This window comes from Lodderomyces elongisporus, chromosome 1, assembly GCF_030384665.1.
Source record: "Lodderomyces elongisporus chromosome 1, complete sequence".
In the NCBI taxonomy this organism is placed as follows: Eukaryota; Fungi; Ascomycota; class Pichiomycetes; order Serinales; family Debaryomycetaceae; genus Lodderomyces; species Lodderomyces elongisporus.
The window spans coordinates 3,057,478-3,076,117 of NC_083673.1; the positions used below are offsets into that span (position 1 = coordinate 3,057,478).

The 18,640-nt window shown below is 37.0% G+C and overlaps 6 protein-coding genes across 6 annotated transcripts; 4 read left to right on the forward strand and 2 right to left on the reverse strand. All coding sequences in view use genetic code 12, as the record gives it.

Annotated features, from left to right (window-relative positions):
- Positions 1 to 212: 212 nt before the first annotated feature.
- SSN2 (mediator of RNA polymerase II transcription subunit 13) lies at positions 213 to 5,795 on the reverse strand (the record flags this gene model as incomplete). Its single annotated transcript, XM_001528564.1, has 1 exon — positions 213 to 5,795. One exon carries the CDS (start codon positions 5,793 to 5,795, stop codon positions 213 to 215), a length of 5,583 nt encoding a protein of 1,860 aa, XP_001528614.2.
- A 1,005-nt stretch (positions 5,796 to 6,800) lies between these two features.
- On the forward strand, positions 6,801 to 7,484 carry PVL30_001100 (uncharacterized protein; the record flags this gene model as incomplete). Its single annotated transcript, XM_001528565.1, has 1 exon — positions 6,801 to 7,484. The coding sequence occupies one exon, from the start codon at positions 6,801 to 6,803 to the stop codon at positions 7,482 to 7,484; it is 684 nt and encodes a 227-aa protein (XP_001528615.2).
- Positions 7,485 to 7,796: 312 nt separating this feature from the next.
- On the forward strand, positions 7,797 to 8,277 carry DYN2 (Dynein light chain; the record flags this gene model as incomplete). Its single annotated transcript, XM_061119205.1, has 2 exons — positions 7,797 to 7,818; positions 8,024 to 8,277. The coding sequence occupies 2 exons, from the start codon at positions 7,797 to 7,799 to the stop codon at positions 8,275 to 8,277; spliced, it is 276 nt and encodes a 91-aa protein (XP_060975188.1).
- A 235-nt stretch (positions 8,278 to 8,512) lies between these two features.
- Positions 8,513 to 9,079, reverse strand: APT1 (adenine phosphoribosyltransferase; the record flags this gene model as incomplete). Its single annotated transcript, XM_001528566.1, has 1 exon — positions 8,513 to 9,079. The coding sequence occupies one exon, from the start codon at positions 9,077 to 9,079 to the stop codon at positions 8,513 to 8,515; it is 567 nt and encodes a 188-aa protein (XP_001528616.1).
- A 755-nt stretch (positions 9,080 to 9,834) lies between these two features.
- Positions 9,835 to 12,009, forward strand: PVL30_001103 (uncharacterized protein; the record flags this gene model as incomplete). The annotated part of the gene is made up of 1 exon (XM_001528567.1): positions 9,835 to 12,009. One exon carries the CDS (start codon positions 9,835 to 9,837, stop codon positions 12,007 to 12,009), a length of 2,175 nt encoding a protein of 724 aa, XP_001528617.2.
- Positions 12,010 to 15,980: 3,971 nt separating this feature from the next.
- On the forward strand, positions 15,981 to 17,954 carry CLB2 (G2/mitotic-specific cyclin; the record flags this gene model as incomplete). The annotated part of the gene is made up of 1 exon (XM_001528568.1): positions 15,981 to 17,954. One exon carries the CDS (start codon positions 15,981 to 15,983, stop codon positions 17,952 to 17,954), a length of 1,974 nt encoding a protein of 657 aa, XP_001528618.2.
- Between the last annotated feature and the right edge of the window lie 686 nt (positions 17,955 to 18,640).

Sequence of the window (18,640 nt, forward strand, 5' to 3'; positions counted from 1 at the left end):
TTTACGACTTTTTTTTTTGTCCACACTTTCGAGACAACATTTGTCGTGCGCATGTGGTTAAAATTCGAAGATGAAAAACATATACTTATACATATTTATACCTGTCTTCATTTATATATATATTCAAATAGGTGTATACATATGTAAGTAGGTATACTCCTCAGAGCACGTTAAATTTATTCACTTATTTACTGAACTGCTCTTATTCTTATCTATTCCTCTACATAAATGTGAACAAGATAGCCCAAAAGCTTGGTGACGGCTACTACGTGCCATGGCACTAAATCATCCAGAAGTATTGGACAATATTCTTCACATTTAACTTTTTCTGTATTAACAGTTCCAAGAATCTGATTTAGACTCAGTAATTTCCTGTACTGTATAAGAAGTTGCTTCATCAAAACATTCAAGTCCCAATAATTCGAGCAGCTTAAAAGGTTAACCTCAAAAATGAGAAACTCGGCTTTTTTACTGGCTCCGTCATCTTTCGTTACCTTCCTCCTTTTAATCAAATACCCGGTCTTCATGCCACCTCTAGTTGAAGACCCACTGGGTGGCAATTTCAAGCGTGGTATAACTCCGTGGATTTCTTCATCTGTTTCCTTCAATCGCAGATTGGCATCGATGGTTAAAGAATTTCCCTGTGACAATAATCCAGAATTTGGAGTATTGAACTCTTGCGGTGAAAGAAAATTGGAGGGTGCATTGAGAAATTGTTGAGGTGAATGATACATCAATGCATTTGGTGATGTCACTAATGCGCCAGTAGCCGAATTCGCTGCCATACCAGATGGATCAGCAATATCCGCCGTAAAGTTGTTGAAGTTTATCATATCTACTCTATCCAGGGCAGTTTGGGGACTTTGATTAAAAGGCGGGTGCTGTCCATCCGTTTCCTTATCACCAACACCCTTTTCGTTTTCGTCCTTCTCCTTTTCCTTTTCCTTTTCCTTCTCCTCTTCCTCTTCCTCGTCCTGGTTATTTTTTATCCTTTTCTTCTGTCCGTCCTCTTCCACCTCTGTCTCTGCTTTTCCTTTTTCCAACTCTTTATCTTTCTCTTTCATCTTGTCGTGTTTGCTTTCTTCGACTAAAATTCTCGAATGCAGCCCAGTGGAAAGAACAATTAAAGATATGTCTTTAAACTTAGTGCTCAACCTTTTCCAATGCACCAACTCGTCATCGGGTATTGACCCATTAATTCTTGTTAACACTAAGAACTTTCTAGAGCTCAATGATGATGACTTTCTACTCAAACTGTTCAATTGCTTAAATAATTCAGCCGATATGCTCCACATCTCATCAGTTACTGTTGCTAAATCTGTGGGTGTTATTTCACCTTCAAAATCCCTTTTTTGGAAGAACGAGTTTCCTCTAGATGCGGTACTTTGCTCAGGAATGTGCCACGCTTTAACATGTCTAACAAGACCCAATGGGTCTGACCATGCGGCTGCAACCCAAGCTTTATCGAGTGATCTTTCGTATGCCAAATGGACAAAGGAATCTTCGTTTCCGCTGCCACTACTCTTATAAGCTGAATTTAGATACTTGAACTGTAAGCTTTGGGGTGGGTCCCCTGTTAAGGGTGCGAATATCGATCTGGAAAACGCCAAAGAATAATTCTGATTGACACTTTGTTGGATAGATGGACATTCATTGTACATATTCATTGAAATCCGCGAAAGTGCTTGAGTGTTGAGAATCCTGAGTCTGACATCTGATCCTACTCTTTTTACGAGAAATCTTGAAGGGACAATCTTTGTAAAAATTTGAACCAAGGGCATCTGATGAGTCGTCAATGCGACTTGGAAATTTCTCAAGACTTTTGCCAATTGTAGCGTGGAATTATAGTTTTCATCAAAATTGATGACAAACAATAATAAAGGTTGATTAAAGTTAAAGTTATCTGTCTTGTTGATCATGTCCAACTTGATAAGCTCTACCAAGTGCATTAATTTGGAGTTCAACTGAGAATAGTAATCCATAGAGTTTCGATTTGCGCCAGCATCATTTTCAAATTCAAAAAGGCTAACACCTTCTTCAACGGGCTCTAAATCGGGCCGCGTGTCAACAGTTGTTAAGGAAAGCTTTGTAATTTTACCAAAGTTGCACTCTTGATAGTTTGCCACAAGTTTATCCACCAATAATCGAGCATAAGTGTTATCTTTAAGGTTTTTCTTGTTACTGTTGTTGCTAATTCTACTACGTCCATCCTCTGGTCCTAAAAACAATAGTTGAAAATTTTTTCTCAAATCATTTGCTGGTGTAAAGCTCATGTGCTTCCAAAACTTCGTAACCAAAATATTGGAATTAACAGTCTCTTCGTTCTTTCCAACTATAACTTTTACAGCGGGGGTGATGAAAAAGTTTTCTTCGTCAAAATTGGAAACCAGGGACCTCTGCAAATGTTGGTGCCCAGTTTCACTCTGTTTCTGTCCATGTTCTCCTCCTACTGGATCCCCACTTAAGAAATTCCATGTGCTGACTTTTTCATCTGATTCTGACTCGGTTCCAAAGTCTGAGAAAATGAAATCATTATTATCAATAAACAGTTCGCTCTTTTCCGTTTGCTTAATTTGTTCAGCCAAGATATCTTGAACTTTAAGTAAGTAACAGTTTGAGAATACACTTAACACGGCGTCTTCGGGTTTTGCAATTTCCAAAGATTGTACTTTTCTTTGTTTTTGTTTTTGTTGTTGTTGTTGTTTTTGTTGTTGTTGTGATTGTGATATTTTCTCAGTGTCGACGTTTTTAAATTTTTTCAGCATGCACAAATTAAGCTGGTAGTTGTTTAATTCACCCATGTCAAAGACAACGTTATCTGCTAAAATCTGTAAAAGCACTGAAAGATGCTTGTGTTGGACAACTAATTCCGATAAAGAAACTCTCGTCTCCAAATCATTTTGATTATCATCATTCATCGAGAGGGGCAAAGCTGTGTTTTGAAACTTATGAATATTATTTAACAAATATCGATCTGGTAATGAAAAGATGTTTATGCTTCGTAATATCAAAGGTGCATAATTTGATGTCTCACTAAAATTCCGTCTTGTGTTAGCAGTATTATTATTATTGCCATTGCCATTGATGTTGCTGTTGCTGTTATTGTTACTGTTGTTGTTGCTGTTGTTGTTGTTTTGGTGATGGTGGTCGTGGAAATGGTCATCGTCGTCGTTGTCGTTGTCATTGTGGTGCGCATTAATAGCATTTCCCGATGGTGGTGAGGTCATCAGCAATGCTTGACCTGGAAAAGATTCTTGAAGAAAAGGTGTCATTTCCAATGTTGATGTAGGAAGAAATGGGGAGTCAAACCTTGAGTTTTGGCGAAGTGCAACTGTACCTAATGGAGAGGCACCTTGTCCATTACCGGAGTATAGTTGTTGCGCCGTTGAATTCACGCTCTGAGGAATTTGCAAGTTTTGAGAATAAATCTCGCTCTGGAGATGCATATTGCTCGAATCATGACCTTGGGAAGATTCCAACTTAAATCCTGGGGGTGTAATTTGGTAATTGGAAGTGCTATCTTCGTCACTTTCTTCGCTGCTGCTTTCTGCGTCAGAATAGTCATTCGGGTCCTTTTCCCAGCTACGGGGGCCAACTCCCGAGCCAGTAACATGACCTGCAACTGTACCAGAACTTGTTGCACCTCCGACGCCGTCATTGAAATTAGCGGAAACAGTGGTAGCCGCAATACTATGTCTTTGTCTATAGGAAGCCGGCAGAGGAAGTTTAGGAGAAACAGGCTCGTCAACATCCATGCCCTCCATATAAAATTTACCGCCTTTGCCATATTTCTGGTCAATGTCTTGCTTGATAATCGGATTGAAAGGTAGAGGTGAAAACAGTGAGTTCACCAGACTTGGCCGAACTTCTCCTTGCGGCAATGATCTCTTTGTTTCAAAAGAAGGAGTAGAATCTAACAGTTTTACAAGCGGTGTGTTTCTCTTCAATACTGGTTCAAACGGAGTCAAATAAGTTGGTGCGGGTGCTGGTGCTCCCGGGTCTGAATACTCGGGGCTAATCGACTGTTTAATTGTCATGTTGTTTTTCAAAAACTCTGCGTATGGAAGCGACAGACTAGATCTATTCTTATTATTTACAGGTCTTCTGCTATCGCTTTCGCCAGTCAGCTCATTTTCATGCACGGCTTGTTGTCTCATAGATGTGGAATCGTTAACACTGAATTCAGCTTCATCTTCATCTTCAGCTTCATCTTCAGCTTTAGTTTCAGCTTTTTTTTCAGTTTCTGCATCATCATCTTCATTAAACTCTGATCCAAATAATTCATCAACATCTTCATTCTCAAAGTCATTCGATTTTGATTTACCTATTTGTTCAGGGTTAAGCGGCGATGAATGTGATGTGTGCTCATTGACATTATCGATCTTGATTGTATTGTCCTTAGGCTTGTCATCTGCATTTTCACTCTCATCATCGCCAAACAAGTCATCCATTTCTGCATCGGAGCCACTTTTTACTGTGGCATTGGCGTCCTTGTTCTCGTCCCCGTTGCCTACTACATGGGAATCAGCTAAAAATGTCTCTGCCGCTCGGAGATCAAATGTTTCAAATCCAGGCGAAGTAGTTAAATTGAAATCCAAATGTCGAGCGTGGGGATCATTCAAAGTGTGTGCGGTGGCATCTTTACTCTCATACGAATCACCCGTAACTGATGCTGCAACTGGTGCTGCACCTGTTGCTGTTGCTGCGGATCCTTTCGACGCTTGTTCATTCTTTATTTGGATCGATGCTTTTAGAACCGCTTGTTCTTTTTCGTTTTCATCAATAACAAAATCTAAATAATCAGAGATGAAATCAATAGGGTTGTGCGCTGGAGAATTCGATGATGGTGATGATGATGATAAAGGGAATGAAGTATCCATCGCATTGCTTGCTAATTCTGTCTCTTCATTTAATCCAAATTGTAAAAAACACAAACTCCATGGCCACAAGATATATTTCGTGTTTTCGACCGAATGTATGAATTTGCTGATGAGCGAAGTTTGATTGTTTAGATGTTTCAAGTTCGGGATTAACTTAACCCACTTCCGCTCTTGAGAGAAATCAGTACCTGGAATGCTCAATTCGAGTAGCTTTAACAAATTATCATTCTTGATGTTGTGCGAAGTAACAAAATTGTTTTCGATATTGGTTGGATCAAACAAATGGCATCTGATACCACTGGGAAGTATGTAAAGGACTAGATTATGTGCTGCTTGAATGAACTCCTCCGGCGATAGAATAATTGAGCTATAGAGGCTTAATGATTTGCGTTCAGTAATTGAGACTAACAACTCTCCATTTTCAAGAAGGACGGGATCCAAGCATACTGGCGTATACATGATCCCATCAGAAGAAAATACACATTGGTTTCCAAACAACCTAAAAGTGCTCTTGAGACAAAGATTGTACAACACCAGTTTCTTGACAGCTCTTAAGAAACTCAAATTTGCCAACACCAAGTGCTTATCGCTTGAAGAGTTCCCAGCTTTCGCCATATTCGCTACGTTTGCAAACACTTCAACTGCAGTCACTGCCTCATGTTGAATTTTTAAATTGTCATAGACCTCGACAAAATTTTCAAAATTAGACCCATCATCGATTGCAAAGTGAAACAAGCTTTTGTTGTAGTATGTGAGTAAAATTTTTGGATTTTGATGTCGAATCTTTAATTCCAATTCCAATAGCGCCTGTTCGTTATCTTTGATATTTGTATAAACTCGATGTCGAACATTTTGCAAGTGGCCAAATTTGAAATAGTTTGTGTTCAAGTCGAGAATCTCGTGTTCCAACGTCATCAAAAGTTAACTTTAGTTTGCTGTATATGATATTACTAGTTTGGATACTCTTGTTGGGATCATTCCTAATGACAGATGATTAGAAGGAAGAAAAAAAATAGAATTGTGAATGTGTAATCCTGAAATATTGGCTGGATCAAAAAAAAAAAAAAAAGAAAGCAGATTCTTGATTTCCTTGTACAAATTAAGGTTTGCATGCGAGAACGGAACGAATGCTAAGTTGAACAGTTGGTAGCGATGTTTTTTATTCATCTGTGCGGCGTGAACGGGACTTAGGGGCATTTGGAAAGTAATGAAAAATGAATATGACGAAATTCAAAAAGCAAAAAGAAAATAAACCGAGAAAATAAGCAGAGAAAATAAACAGAGTAAGCGGGAAAGGGAATATGGCCAAACACCATCGATCAGATTATCCATTTAAACTCTTTTTTTCATCCACATTCGAGGGACTAAATTGTTTACAGCCCTATCAATGGACCAAAATTTGATTAGAAGGAACTCTTTTATCTTTGTAATCTTTAACAATAATTTTTTTTCTATTTATTTTGGTGTTTTTTTTCCCCATGTTCTATTTTTTGCTTTCGTGACTCCGCACGCAGCAACAGTAAAATACATTATGTAAGCCAAGAAACCATTCACTCTTAGTACATCCTTTCTCTACCCCTCCTCCACCCTCTTTCTCTCTCTCTCTCTCTCTCTCGATCCTACCCCACCCCCCCCTTGCTTCCCGCCTTATTTAATTCCTTTCTCTAGGTTCCGTTATACTTGCTACAATATATCTTGCTTTCCTTTCTTCACATACACAATTTGCATAAATTGATTCTTTAGAACCAGAAATACTTTTCTTTGTTCATCGACACATATTAATTATTTACATACCTTGGTAGTACCAGTTAGTACTAGTAATAGCAGCAGCAGCAACAACAGAAGTAACAGCAGAAGAAACAATAATAACGGCTTTGCTACAGCTTTGCAACAACAACTATAATATTTTAACAATTATTCATGTCAAAATACGGTTTTGAGAAAATAGAAAGGGACGTGAAGAAAGCTATCCCGAATCCAAAGGAGCCCACACTGCAGGTTGGTACTGAAATTCCAAACACACCTTTAGCTCAGTTTGTATTAAAGTATGCTCAAGAAAAGTTACCAACAAAAGTACTCAATCACTCCTTGAGGGTCTACTTATACAGCCAAGCTATTATTAAGGATCAATTTGCCGAATGGGATCTTGATCCCGAGATTGTTTTTGTCACTAGTTTGTTACATGACATTGGAACGACAGATGAAAACATGCACAACACCAAGATGTCATTTGAGTTTTATGGCGGGTTTTTGTCTCGAGAATTAATTTTGGAGAGAACCAAGGATAAGGATTATGCCGAGGCAGTTAGTGAAGCAATCATTAGACATCAAGACTTGGGCGAGACCGGATACATCACTACTTTGGGATTGATCTTGCAGATTGCTACTATATTGGACAATGTTGGCCTAAACACTCACTTGATACATGACGATACTTTGAATGCTGTAAACAAGAAATATTCACGTGAAGGGTGGTTGAATTGCTTTGCTGCGGCAATTGATAACGAAAACAAATTAAAACCATGGGGACACACGAGCTCTTTAGGTGTAGAAGATTTCAGAAACAATGTTTTGAAAAACAACACCAAGTATGAAAAATTGTAAAGTACATATATAGGAAGGGAATAGATTGCTTAATGAAATATAAATATTTCATCATTTCTTTGGTACAACTGCTAACTTTAATGTTTCTGTGAAATTGTCTGTTTGTCTCTGTGTCTCTGTGTCTGTGTGTCTGTGTGTCTGTGTTTTTTTGTGTGTTTGTCTGTCTGACTGACTTTTATTGTTTCCACCCTTTAAATTTATAATCTAGTGCGCAAGATGTTGTGATTCAAGCAAGGATTATCACTCCCATGTTGTTCATGTTGTTCATGTTGTTCAAGACACTTTCTACACACGATAGTGATTTCAGAAACAATGACAGAGAATGATACTACTCGTATGTTATAAGATTCAATTGGTTACTTACAAGATCTTATTTACTAACTTATTTAAACCTTTGTCTTTCGTGCTTGTTTCACATTGGAAGGAATAAAAAAAATACAGGAGGCACTTGTTACAATACAATACAAGCATACACTATCCTTCAAACTGTGAGAAATGGAAAGTACGAAAGACACTGGTTACGCAAATTTGAATTCCAGCGATCTTGAAAGCATCTGACTTGGCGGAAGATATTCAATTGAAAATATTTGAATTTGCAGAGCATGCTTTAAAGCAGTACAAGATAGAAAAAGACGTTGCTGCCTATTTGAAAAAGGAGCTCGATCAAACATTTGGCCCCACATGGCACGTGGTTGTAGGCAAAAGCTTTGGAAGTTATGTGACACATGAACAAGGATACTTTACGTATTTCTACATTGGAGAAATGGCTTTCTTGATATTTAAAAGCGGGTGAGACTGAATGCGTATGTTATCTGTGATAAATCTATCCTATATATATATATATATATATATATATATGTATATACTTATAATTTAATCTTTTTATTATTCTATTATGAGCAACTTTATAATTACTATTCACAACACCGCCGATAGCATTAGTGGTGATGATGATTATTGTGATTAATGTGTGCATGAAAAGTATAAGTTATTAGAATATGAGAGAGACCAAAATAATCACAGCAATATTAGTTTGTAAATTTCTCTTCTTGACCACCAAACAATGTAAAGACAGGGGCATGCAACTTGTCTCTTCCCTTGAGGAAGTCCAATTCCATAACAAACAAAAATTCTACAATTTCTGCATTAGCCTTGAGTGCCAATTCACCAGCACCATAAGCAGAACCGCCAGTAGCCAAGATATCGTCAACAATCAAGACTCTAGCACCTTTGGGGATCACGTCTTGTTGAAGTTCAAACTTATCTGATCCATATTCTTTTTGAAACTCAACACTATAAACTGGACCTGGCAACTTGCCTGGTTTCCTCACGGGCACAAACCCAGCGTTAAGAGCCAATGCCAACGTTGGACCAAATAAGAAACCTCTACTTTCCAAACCGATAACATAGTCAATCTTCTTGTCACCAATATGCAACTTAAATGCGGTAATCAATTTATTGAATAGGCTTGGGTCTGCGAAAATTGGCAAGAAATCTTCGAAAAGAATACCCTCTTGTGGGAAATTGGGGAATTGCTTCAAGTGAGTCTTTAACTCTTTAGCCAATTCACTGATTTCCTTAACTTTGTCAGTCATTATTTTTTAATTTATGCGCAATATAAAAGGGGAAGGGAAGTAAGCACTGAAAAGGTGGATTCAAAGAATAGAGGGGAAGGTGATGTAAAAGGGGACAAAGGAGAAAGAGGATTTAAGAAGAAGAAAAAAAATATGTACTCAATTAGATACAATAACGATTGAATACTTGTAAGATGAAGTGAGAAAGGAACAGAAGAAGAAGAAGAAGAAGAAAAAAAAAAACTGTGGAGCTCAGGGTTTGAAGGTCAGCAGTCTTCCATCACATGCATGAGATGGTGTCGCCTAATAAATAAAAAATTTGAGAGAGAGAGAGACAGAGAAGCAGAGTTAACGACATTGTTTACGACACTCCCAATTTTCTCTCATACGGTATTTAAGCAGACGCGTTGTTTTTCTGTTTTTCTTTTTTTTTCTGTTTTTATTTGTTTTTGTTTTTATTTGTTTTTGTTTTGTTTCTCTAATTGGATTTATATCATCAATACAAATTTTGCAGTTTACAGATCCAAATTACCATTAAGTGGTACACAAAGAATATATGCAGTTGTTATTTGTGTCGTTGAATTGAATTTTTTTATTTTTTTTTTTCTATCAATAATACATATACTTTATTGGTATTAACACCAAATACTGTTTGAACAATCTAGATCAATTTACTTCATACGACTGGCGTTTATATCAACTTTAGTGAACTTCATTTCTGATTCATTGATTTCCTTTTCCATAATCTGTAAAGAAAAAACTAGCCACATTGTTTAATGGATTTGCCAAGCTATATACCAGATTTGTCGCCAGGTGGGCGTGACTCACTCGATGACACTCATATCTTGAGCTTAGACAACATTTCCATGAGTCGAAGGAATAAGTATAAGTTTCTGACATTCAACGAGTCTTATATGTCTCCAGTATCAATAAAGAATAGTCCTTTGAAAGAATCAGTTCCACTGTCAATACGCGGTCAAAATACTCCGTTGCCGCTTGATTTTGATGCTATTACACAATCAAGTCAGAGGTCACAGCGACAACAATCACAGGCACCACCCCAAAGACAAACTCGAGGACACGCGCAAGGTCTACAGCAGCTGTTGCTGCCGTTGCTGCTGCCGGTCAAAACACGAATGTATTCTTCTCCCACTAAAACTTACACTGATCATATCAATGCGCTTAGGTCAACTCCAGCATCTCCAATCAAACCTAAAAGAGAAAAACTGGACGCAACTAGTAGTAAATACATGACCGTTGCTGCAGAGCGAGATACTTTGATGCGAGAGGTTGAGTATTTGAGAAAAGTAATAAAACAGCGAGACTCCGATTTCAATTATTTGGAGCAACAAGTTGAAAAATTCAAAAGTGAAAAACAGGATCTGGAGTTAAATGAACGACGGATCAAAAAAGAGTTGGAAGATTATCACATTAATGAAACGAAAAAGTTGAAAAAAGAACATGCCTCTTTTTTGGAGAAAATGAAGAAAAATCAAGTAGAGCTTCAAAATGACAACACAGTCCTTCGGAAGGCTAAATATGTTCTTGAAGAAGATGTGTTGGAACTCAAACGAGTATTGACCAGGTGTGATGATGAACGATTGAGATTGAAAGCAAAACTCAAGCAGTATGTTGAATTGCTGAATCGCCTCAGAGAGCAATTAGGAAACAAAGAAAAGATGACGATTTCTGATGATTATTATAGCGAGGCAAAACAAGTTGAACCTGAACCTAAACCTGAACCTAAACCTGAACCTAAACCTGAACAAAATTCAAAATCTGGGTCTCCGCCCCAAGGACATCCTGAATTAACACAAAATCTTCTTGATATTCTTCAAAAATTATCAAATACTTTAACACAGACAAGTAACAATGCCAAGCTGCCATATCTTGGTAGTGCAAATTCACCAGAATCAATGGTATCCAAGGATCAATCAAGGACAAGTACCAAGCAAAGAACTGCTACATCTGATCTTTGTCAGTTATGTGGTGAAGGAGAGTATAAACAGGAATCAAGAAATGCGACAGGAACTAAAGCGGAAACTGGCGCAAAACCAAATACATCGCCACATACTAGAACATGTGCAAACAAGGAAAAAGATGTTCAAGATTTAAATAATGTAAACCTTGAGTCGAAATCATCCCTTGCAAATTCCAAAATAAGCATAATTTCAGTAGATGGTAAAATCTGTTTCAAGATATCTTCCAATGGTGCAATTCAACTTGAATTTGAAGGGGCCGATCTGCAGGGAACTTTAAGAGACTCGTTTAAAGATGGTACAAATGAGTCTTTGGTGCATGATGTTTTGCAGAACATGCCCCATAGTGTTTCTGCAGAATCTGGAAATAACTTTGAAGTAAAAGCCACAGTACCGCCAAACCAAACCAAAGATGGCGATTCTAGCAGTATCAGCAAGAGCAGTAACAGCAAAGACGGCAACACTACTAGTGGCAGTAGCATCAGCACCAGTAGTATGAAAAATAGGAGTGCTACAGTCGTTGATCCAGTAAAGGAGAAGCTTGCGAGTCACTTTGTGCTGGAAACAACTGAGGATTTGCCCCGGAATCCATCGTCGCATATAAAAGATTTAGAATCCAATATTGATGTTGCTAGTATTGGCAGATTTGAACCGGAACTGGTATCTAAAGAAGCACCTTTGTTTGTTGAGGCTAGTGATTGCAAGGTCAAAAAGGATGTAATGAGCAAATGCGAAAAGAGAACATCTTTGGATTCTGTATCACAATCCCTGGATGTGGAATCCGACAAACAAGAGGAGAAAAAGACATTTGATTTTGATAGTTCTAGACTGGATACTGGTTATTTTGTGCAAGATAACATACTATATGACAAAAGCACGATTGGTCATCATTGCTCACCATGTTTTGGCAACGAAGATTATACGGAATCAGATATTGGTAGGAAGATCTATGATATTCCAGGTGCAGTGTAATAAGTGAGAGAGCAATACAATGAAATAGGAATATGAAAAAAAAAAAAAAAAAAAATTGGATACAGAATACAAATTGCAGTTTGAGTTCACCTTTACTTACTCTTTTTTATTTCTTTGATTTTCTTTTTTGCCTCTGGCTGTTATGAGTAAATTGAACAAATAAAAACAAAGGAGTTTAAACATAGAGATGCATTATACAGAGATGTAAGGCTTGTTTGTCAATTGGTGAGAGCGCGTCAGACTGATTCGAGTGGGTGAAGTTCAATTCAAATAAGTGGAAATATGAAATATGAAATAGGAAATAGGAAATATGAAATAGGAAGTAGGAAATGGAAACGGAAAAGCATGAATACGTTTGTAATTGAATTGGTAGCTTCTAGCACTTTGTAGAGTTTCATATCTAATGGAGTTCCTCTATTATCGACATTTGAATTTTTTGTGATTATTATTATTGTTATTATTATTTTTTTTTTCAAATAACCTCGGAACTCCTCATATCTTTAGGATTGTTTGCAGGTGTTTTTCCCTAAAAGTCTTGTTTCAATTTTTGTAACATGATGCTTATGAGGAGGAAAAGATGTAAATTGATTCTTTTCTTTTGTAGTTTCTCGAACAACTCGTGTTTTCCATTTAGTTTCATTTAGGTTTGGTTTCGTTCGTTTTATTTAAACTTGTTTACATTTGTTCACATTTGTTTACTTTTTGCTGTATTGTTTGATTTTCCTTTTTTGTTTGGTGGGGGAGAGGGTTGGCGCGCAAGAACGCCGTGCGTGTTATTTTTGTTTTGGTTTTTGTTTTGGTTTTCACAACTTCTTCTTCCTTTGTGACGCAAGTGAAGATTTCGAGAAGGAATTCCAAGCAGAGTTGGCGTGCCGATCCGTTCTTGAGGCTCGTCGTCTGATGATGAAAGAATAGAGGTATCTCGCACAAGTTACTACAATAGAATGTAGAGTAGACTACCTTCCATCATGTGATTATGTATATATATATATATATTTATGTGTGTGTGTGTGAGATCCTTGTTATACGTAAAGAAGAATAAAAAAACGAACGGGAGATGAAGAAGTATGTGAAGCTATCTTGCACTGGAGTCAAGGATCAGGAGTAAAGTATTTGTTTTTGCTTTTGCTTTTGCTTTGTCCTGCTCTCTTCCACTCACGCCTCCATCTTTCTCATTCTTTATTTTCTGACCACGACAATATAGGTTACGCTTATATAGATGGACAAGGATGTTTAGATAATTAGTTGCATGTAAATATATTGTTTATGTTGCTGTTTCGTCTTCTTCTTCTTCTTCTTCTTCTTCCTTCCTTTATATTTTTGTATTTTTTACAGTTTACAGATTCCAATTTAGTCCAACCACAAAAAGATATACAGTGCTTGGTATTGATTGCCCTTATACTGCTTGTCTCTCTTGTTTTTTTCTATTTTTTGGTTATTGGTTTATAGTATTTGCTATTTGGTATTTGAAATTTGGAATTTTTGCTTAGAGTGCTCAATGGTTTTGATTATTATGCCGAAATTTCATTTATACAATTGGTGCCTCGTCCTCCAGCAATACTAGAAGGAAGGAAATTATAACAATAACAACTGGCACACAATAGTGATATTCTTCCTACCACGTCAAACCACCACCTCGTAAAATAAATATAAAATATCAACAAAAAAAATATTATTATGATGATTATTATTATTATTATTATATTTATTATCATTAAGAAAAACAGATAAAACTATTACTTCAGTGATGAAAGAGAAGGAAAAGAAGAGCAAAGTGATTCTGTATGGGGAAGGGGGAGAAGGGACAGGTGGAAGAGCAATCTTTAGTTTATTTTTTTATTTTTGTTGTTGATGTTGTATTGGTGATGGTAGTTGGTGGTTGGTGGTTGGTGGTTGGTGTTGTTGTTGTCGTGGTTGTTGTTGATGATTTTGATTCTTTTGGCTCTTTTAGATTTTATTTTTTTTATTTTTTTATTTCTTTTTTATTATTTTATTTCTGTTTTATTATTTTGCCTGTGGTGTTTTCATTTCAACCTTTACGGAAAATTTGAGATGCGGGAGAGGGAAAATGTTATAGAGAGAGTGTGTGTGAGTGAATGAGAGAGACAAGAATTGTAGAAGACAGTCATAAATTAAACCAAGTGTATACTCGATAACAAGAGACAAAGACATAGTAAAAGACCTTTCTTCTTTATACTCTACTTGTCTCTGGATTTCAAAAGAAATGAGACTTTTTGGAAGTCCATTCTAAATAAAAGTAACAAAATATATATAAGGAGAATGATATTAAAGGCCAGGAATGTACTGGATGTAATGGAGGAGATGGACGTGTATGTGTTATTTTTTTTTTTTTTGGTCCTGGATCTATTGTCTACGAGAGTTACGTGTAGGTTGCAAGTTGTAGGTTGTACATTGTTACATGGTGGATAGCTGATGATCATAACCGTTGCTCAATATTATCTCTAAATTCTATTTTGCTTCAGAAATTAAGACTCCATTAGAGGCTGATGTAAGAGAAAAGATGGACCTTGCAATTATTTATTATAGTCCGATGGTAAAGTGTGCAAGGTAATTGTAGTTGTAGTCTTAGTCTTAGTCTTAGTCTTGGTATTAGTAGTCGTGGGTGGGTGGGTGAAAGAAGAAGGAGGAGGAGGGGGCAAGGGGGAATTAGGAAGGAGGAAGAGAAAATATACCAAATTGAGAAAGATTGAAAATACTTTGTACAGACTAAAAGGTCGTTACCCTCTCACAAGCAAGCAAAGAAACAAACAAAGAAACAAACACACATTAAGAGGAAGAAGAATAACAAGAAGGAAAATTATACCGAGACGCATCGAGGACAAAGAGCCGAACTTGACAGACGTGCAGAGTGGAATTTAAAGGGAAAGAAGAAAAAAAAAATACAATGAATAAAAAGAATATAGAGCCGTCGCAGCTGGAACGCAGATCAGGAATTTCAGTTGCATTGCTCGCAGTGCGAGTGAAAAGTTTAGTACTGCTGCTGCTGCTGCTGCTGCCGCTCCCCTCCCTCTGCTGCTTCCGCCACTACGGCCTATTGTCAACCAAGGAAGGAGAAAAAAATAGTGCGTGTAGTTTGTGTGTGGTTTGTGTGTAAAGGTGTGTTTTGGTTGTAGAGATGGGAAAAAAAAAAAAGTAAAAAAAAAAAAAATTTAGTCCGCAGACAATAAGAGACAATGCACCAGCACCCAGCACCAACCATTGCTGTTTACTCTTTTCTTTACTTTGGCAGTAATCTTGGGAACATATCTAAAATAGACTATCAAAAAAAAAATAAAAAGATACCTAAAAGAATACCTAAACCCTAAAGAATACCAAAAGAATACCAAAAGAATATCAAAAGAATAACATTTGATTATCTTATTATCCCATTGGGCATATACTACATATCACATATTATCACGTTCCTCCCTCTCCTCTCTCATTTCAATACATCATAGAGACTGCCAATTACAAATTAAAACACACACACACATCAACATTTACATTTATATACTCTTACACTTTGATGGAATAAAGTTGTAACCATCGACAAAAGGAAAAACCTATACTTACCCTCGTTTCACTCCATTTGAAAGCAAACAGTATACAGTGTATCCCCTTGCTTTTTTTTTATATATATATTTTTTTTCTCCTACAATCATCATTGCCCATCTATTTCAACTATCCACTAATAGACAAAGACCCCAACAAAGAGCACCACATCCATCATACCAGCGATATTTTTTTTTCTTAATCATCATCATAATAGATAAGCATCATTTTGATCTTGATTTTTGTTCTCATTCTCAACACTCATCACCCAATCTTAACTTCTATTTCTAATCGAACTTGGATCAGTTGGTATTTCACCCACTCACATTACTCTTCAAAGCCACATACAGAGAGTCTTTATTAACCCAAACTCGCCAATTCCTAATTTTTCCCCCATTTAAACTGGTTTGACTACAAAGATGCCAAAATTACATTCTGCTCCAACGAATAATGATGAGAATGACTATATTCTATCCAGAACTAAAGTTAAGGCGACTCAATCTCAGCAGCAGCAACAACAACAGCAGCAGCAGCAGCAATTACACCACCATCACCACCATCATCATCATCAATCATATAAGCAACCGATGATCCTTAGTGACCCAATCAACTTTATCCAATCTTCGAGCCAGCAATTCTCATCCCAGGAACTTTTTGAAACTTCAACACAACAGTTCCCGCAACAGCAGCAACAACAACAACAACAACAAGAACTTGAAAATGTACCACCTGCTTTCCCCATCACAGCAAATACAAAACACGTCTCGCTTTCTAAATCGGCATCTGCAAGAACAACAGTTGCAGCACCACCAACAACAACATCATCATCAACAACAACACGACAATACTTGGGCGACGTCTCAAAACAATACATTACTGGGCATATTGCACCACCACCACCACCACAACAACACCAACAAGAAGAAGAAGAAAAAGAACAACAGTTGCAGCAACAATTCCAAAATCAAACTCATACTCAGAATAATCCTCAAGTAAATCAGAGCAAAAGAAGGAAGCCATTGGGAGGCGACCTCGCTCCCTTACATATTCAAAGTAGACTAACAAGACCTGTACCAATTGCCGAAGATGGCCCATTACCAAAGAGAAACGCCACTGCTAAAAATAATAAAAGTAATAAAAATGGTAACGATAATAATAACAACAGCAACAACACTTCTACCAATACGAAAATAACTTCTACATTGCATGGACAAAACTTAATGGTTCCATCGCGATTACCTCAAAAGAGACAGGCTACTGAGTCGTCGACAAACTTGGTTGAAAAATTGAAAGTGCCTCAACCACAAGATTTGGCAGCTGCAACGTGTACAGGTACGGCAGCGGCCTTTGCTTCTGGCTCTGCCTTAGCTTCTGGTACTGCTTCTGGCACTAGTACTGGAATTGCTATTGGAATTGCTACTGGTACAGGTGCTTGTAGTACCGCTGATGGTACCGCAGCTACTTCAGCTTCAACAATATACAAGAGATCTCGCTTGATTGATTATGAATGGCAGGACTTGGATGAAGAGGATCACGACGACCCACTCATGGCTAGCGAATACGTCAATGATATATTTACCTATTTCTACGAATTGGAAACGAGAATGTTGCCCGATCCAAACTATATCCAAACTCAAAAGAATTTGAAACCCAAGATGAGGTCTATTTTAGTGGACTGGGTTGTGGAAATGCATCTCAAGTTTAGACTTTTGCCAGAGTCTCTTTATTTAGCCATCAACATCATGGATAGATTTATGTCGCTTGAAAATGTCGAGCTTGACAAATTACAACTACTAGCCACAGGTTCTCTATTCATTGCTGCGAAATATGAAGAGGTTTTTTCTCCACTGGTGAAGAACTATGCATACTTTACTGATGGCTCATATACCGAAGAAGAGATTTTGCAAGCTGAAAAATATATTCTTACTACATTGAATTTTGATCTCAACTATCCTAACCCAATGAACTTTCTCCGAAGAATTTCCAAGGCCGATGACTATGACGTGCAATCGAGGACTTTGGGCAAATATCTCTTGGAAATAACAATTGTTGACCACAGATTTATAGGGATGAAACCATCATTATGCTCAGCGCTGGCTATGTACTTGGCAAGACTAATTTTGAAAAAAATACCGGTTTGGAATGGTAACTTGATTCATTATAGTGGTGGTTACAGAATCAATGACATGAAACATTGCATAGAGCTATTATACCAATACTTGTTGCAACCAATTGAACACGAAGAGTTTTTCAAGAAATACGCAATGAGAAAATTCATGAAGGCAAGTACCTTGTGCCAAAGCTGGGCAAAGAAGTTCAGGGCAGAAGGAAGGGACTTGTTTGATGAACGATTATCAACCCATCGATTAACGATTGAGAGTGATAATTCGTGATACCAAAGAACTTAAAACATTATTCCCAATATAAAGTTCTGTCTCGAGTGCCTTTTTTCTTTTCTTTTCTATTCTTTTCTTTTCTTTCTTTCTGTTTCCAATTTCCCCTTACCTCATCGCATCTGCTTGCTTTAACGACTTTTAATTGTCTTGCATGGCACCAAACTACACTAGACTGCACTTCATTGCCTTTCACGACTGGTTAACTTGCATTATTAAATCTTTTACACTTTCCAGTATCTCACATATTTGCATACATAAATAGATGGTTTTGTATAATAATCAAAATAAAAAAAAATAAGAGAAAAAAAAAACCTTTTAAAAAAATAATAAAACACATGGAATCAAATTAAACCAAGTGTATATATGTTTATAGTAGTTTCTTTTTGACTCTATTTATCTCTAATTAATGCGAAAATGTGGAATTCTCAACCCGACTGATCAAGTTTAGCATTTTCCAATCTCTAATCTTCTTGCTTTTGTTTCTTTCTTAATTTCTTTCTTTCTTTCTTTCTTTCTTTCTTTCTTTCTTTCTTTCTTTCTTTCTTTCTTTGTACCTTCTTGTAATTGAAGTGACCAAAAAAATAAATTTGCGGCTTTAAAACCTTCTCGCAAAAACTAATATAAAAATATGGAAAAACTAATAGAGAAAGAAAAAGAGTATGAGGCTTTCGAGCTTTTCCTTA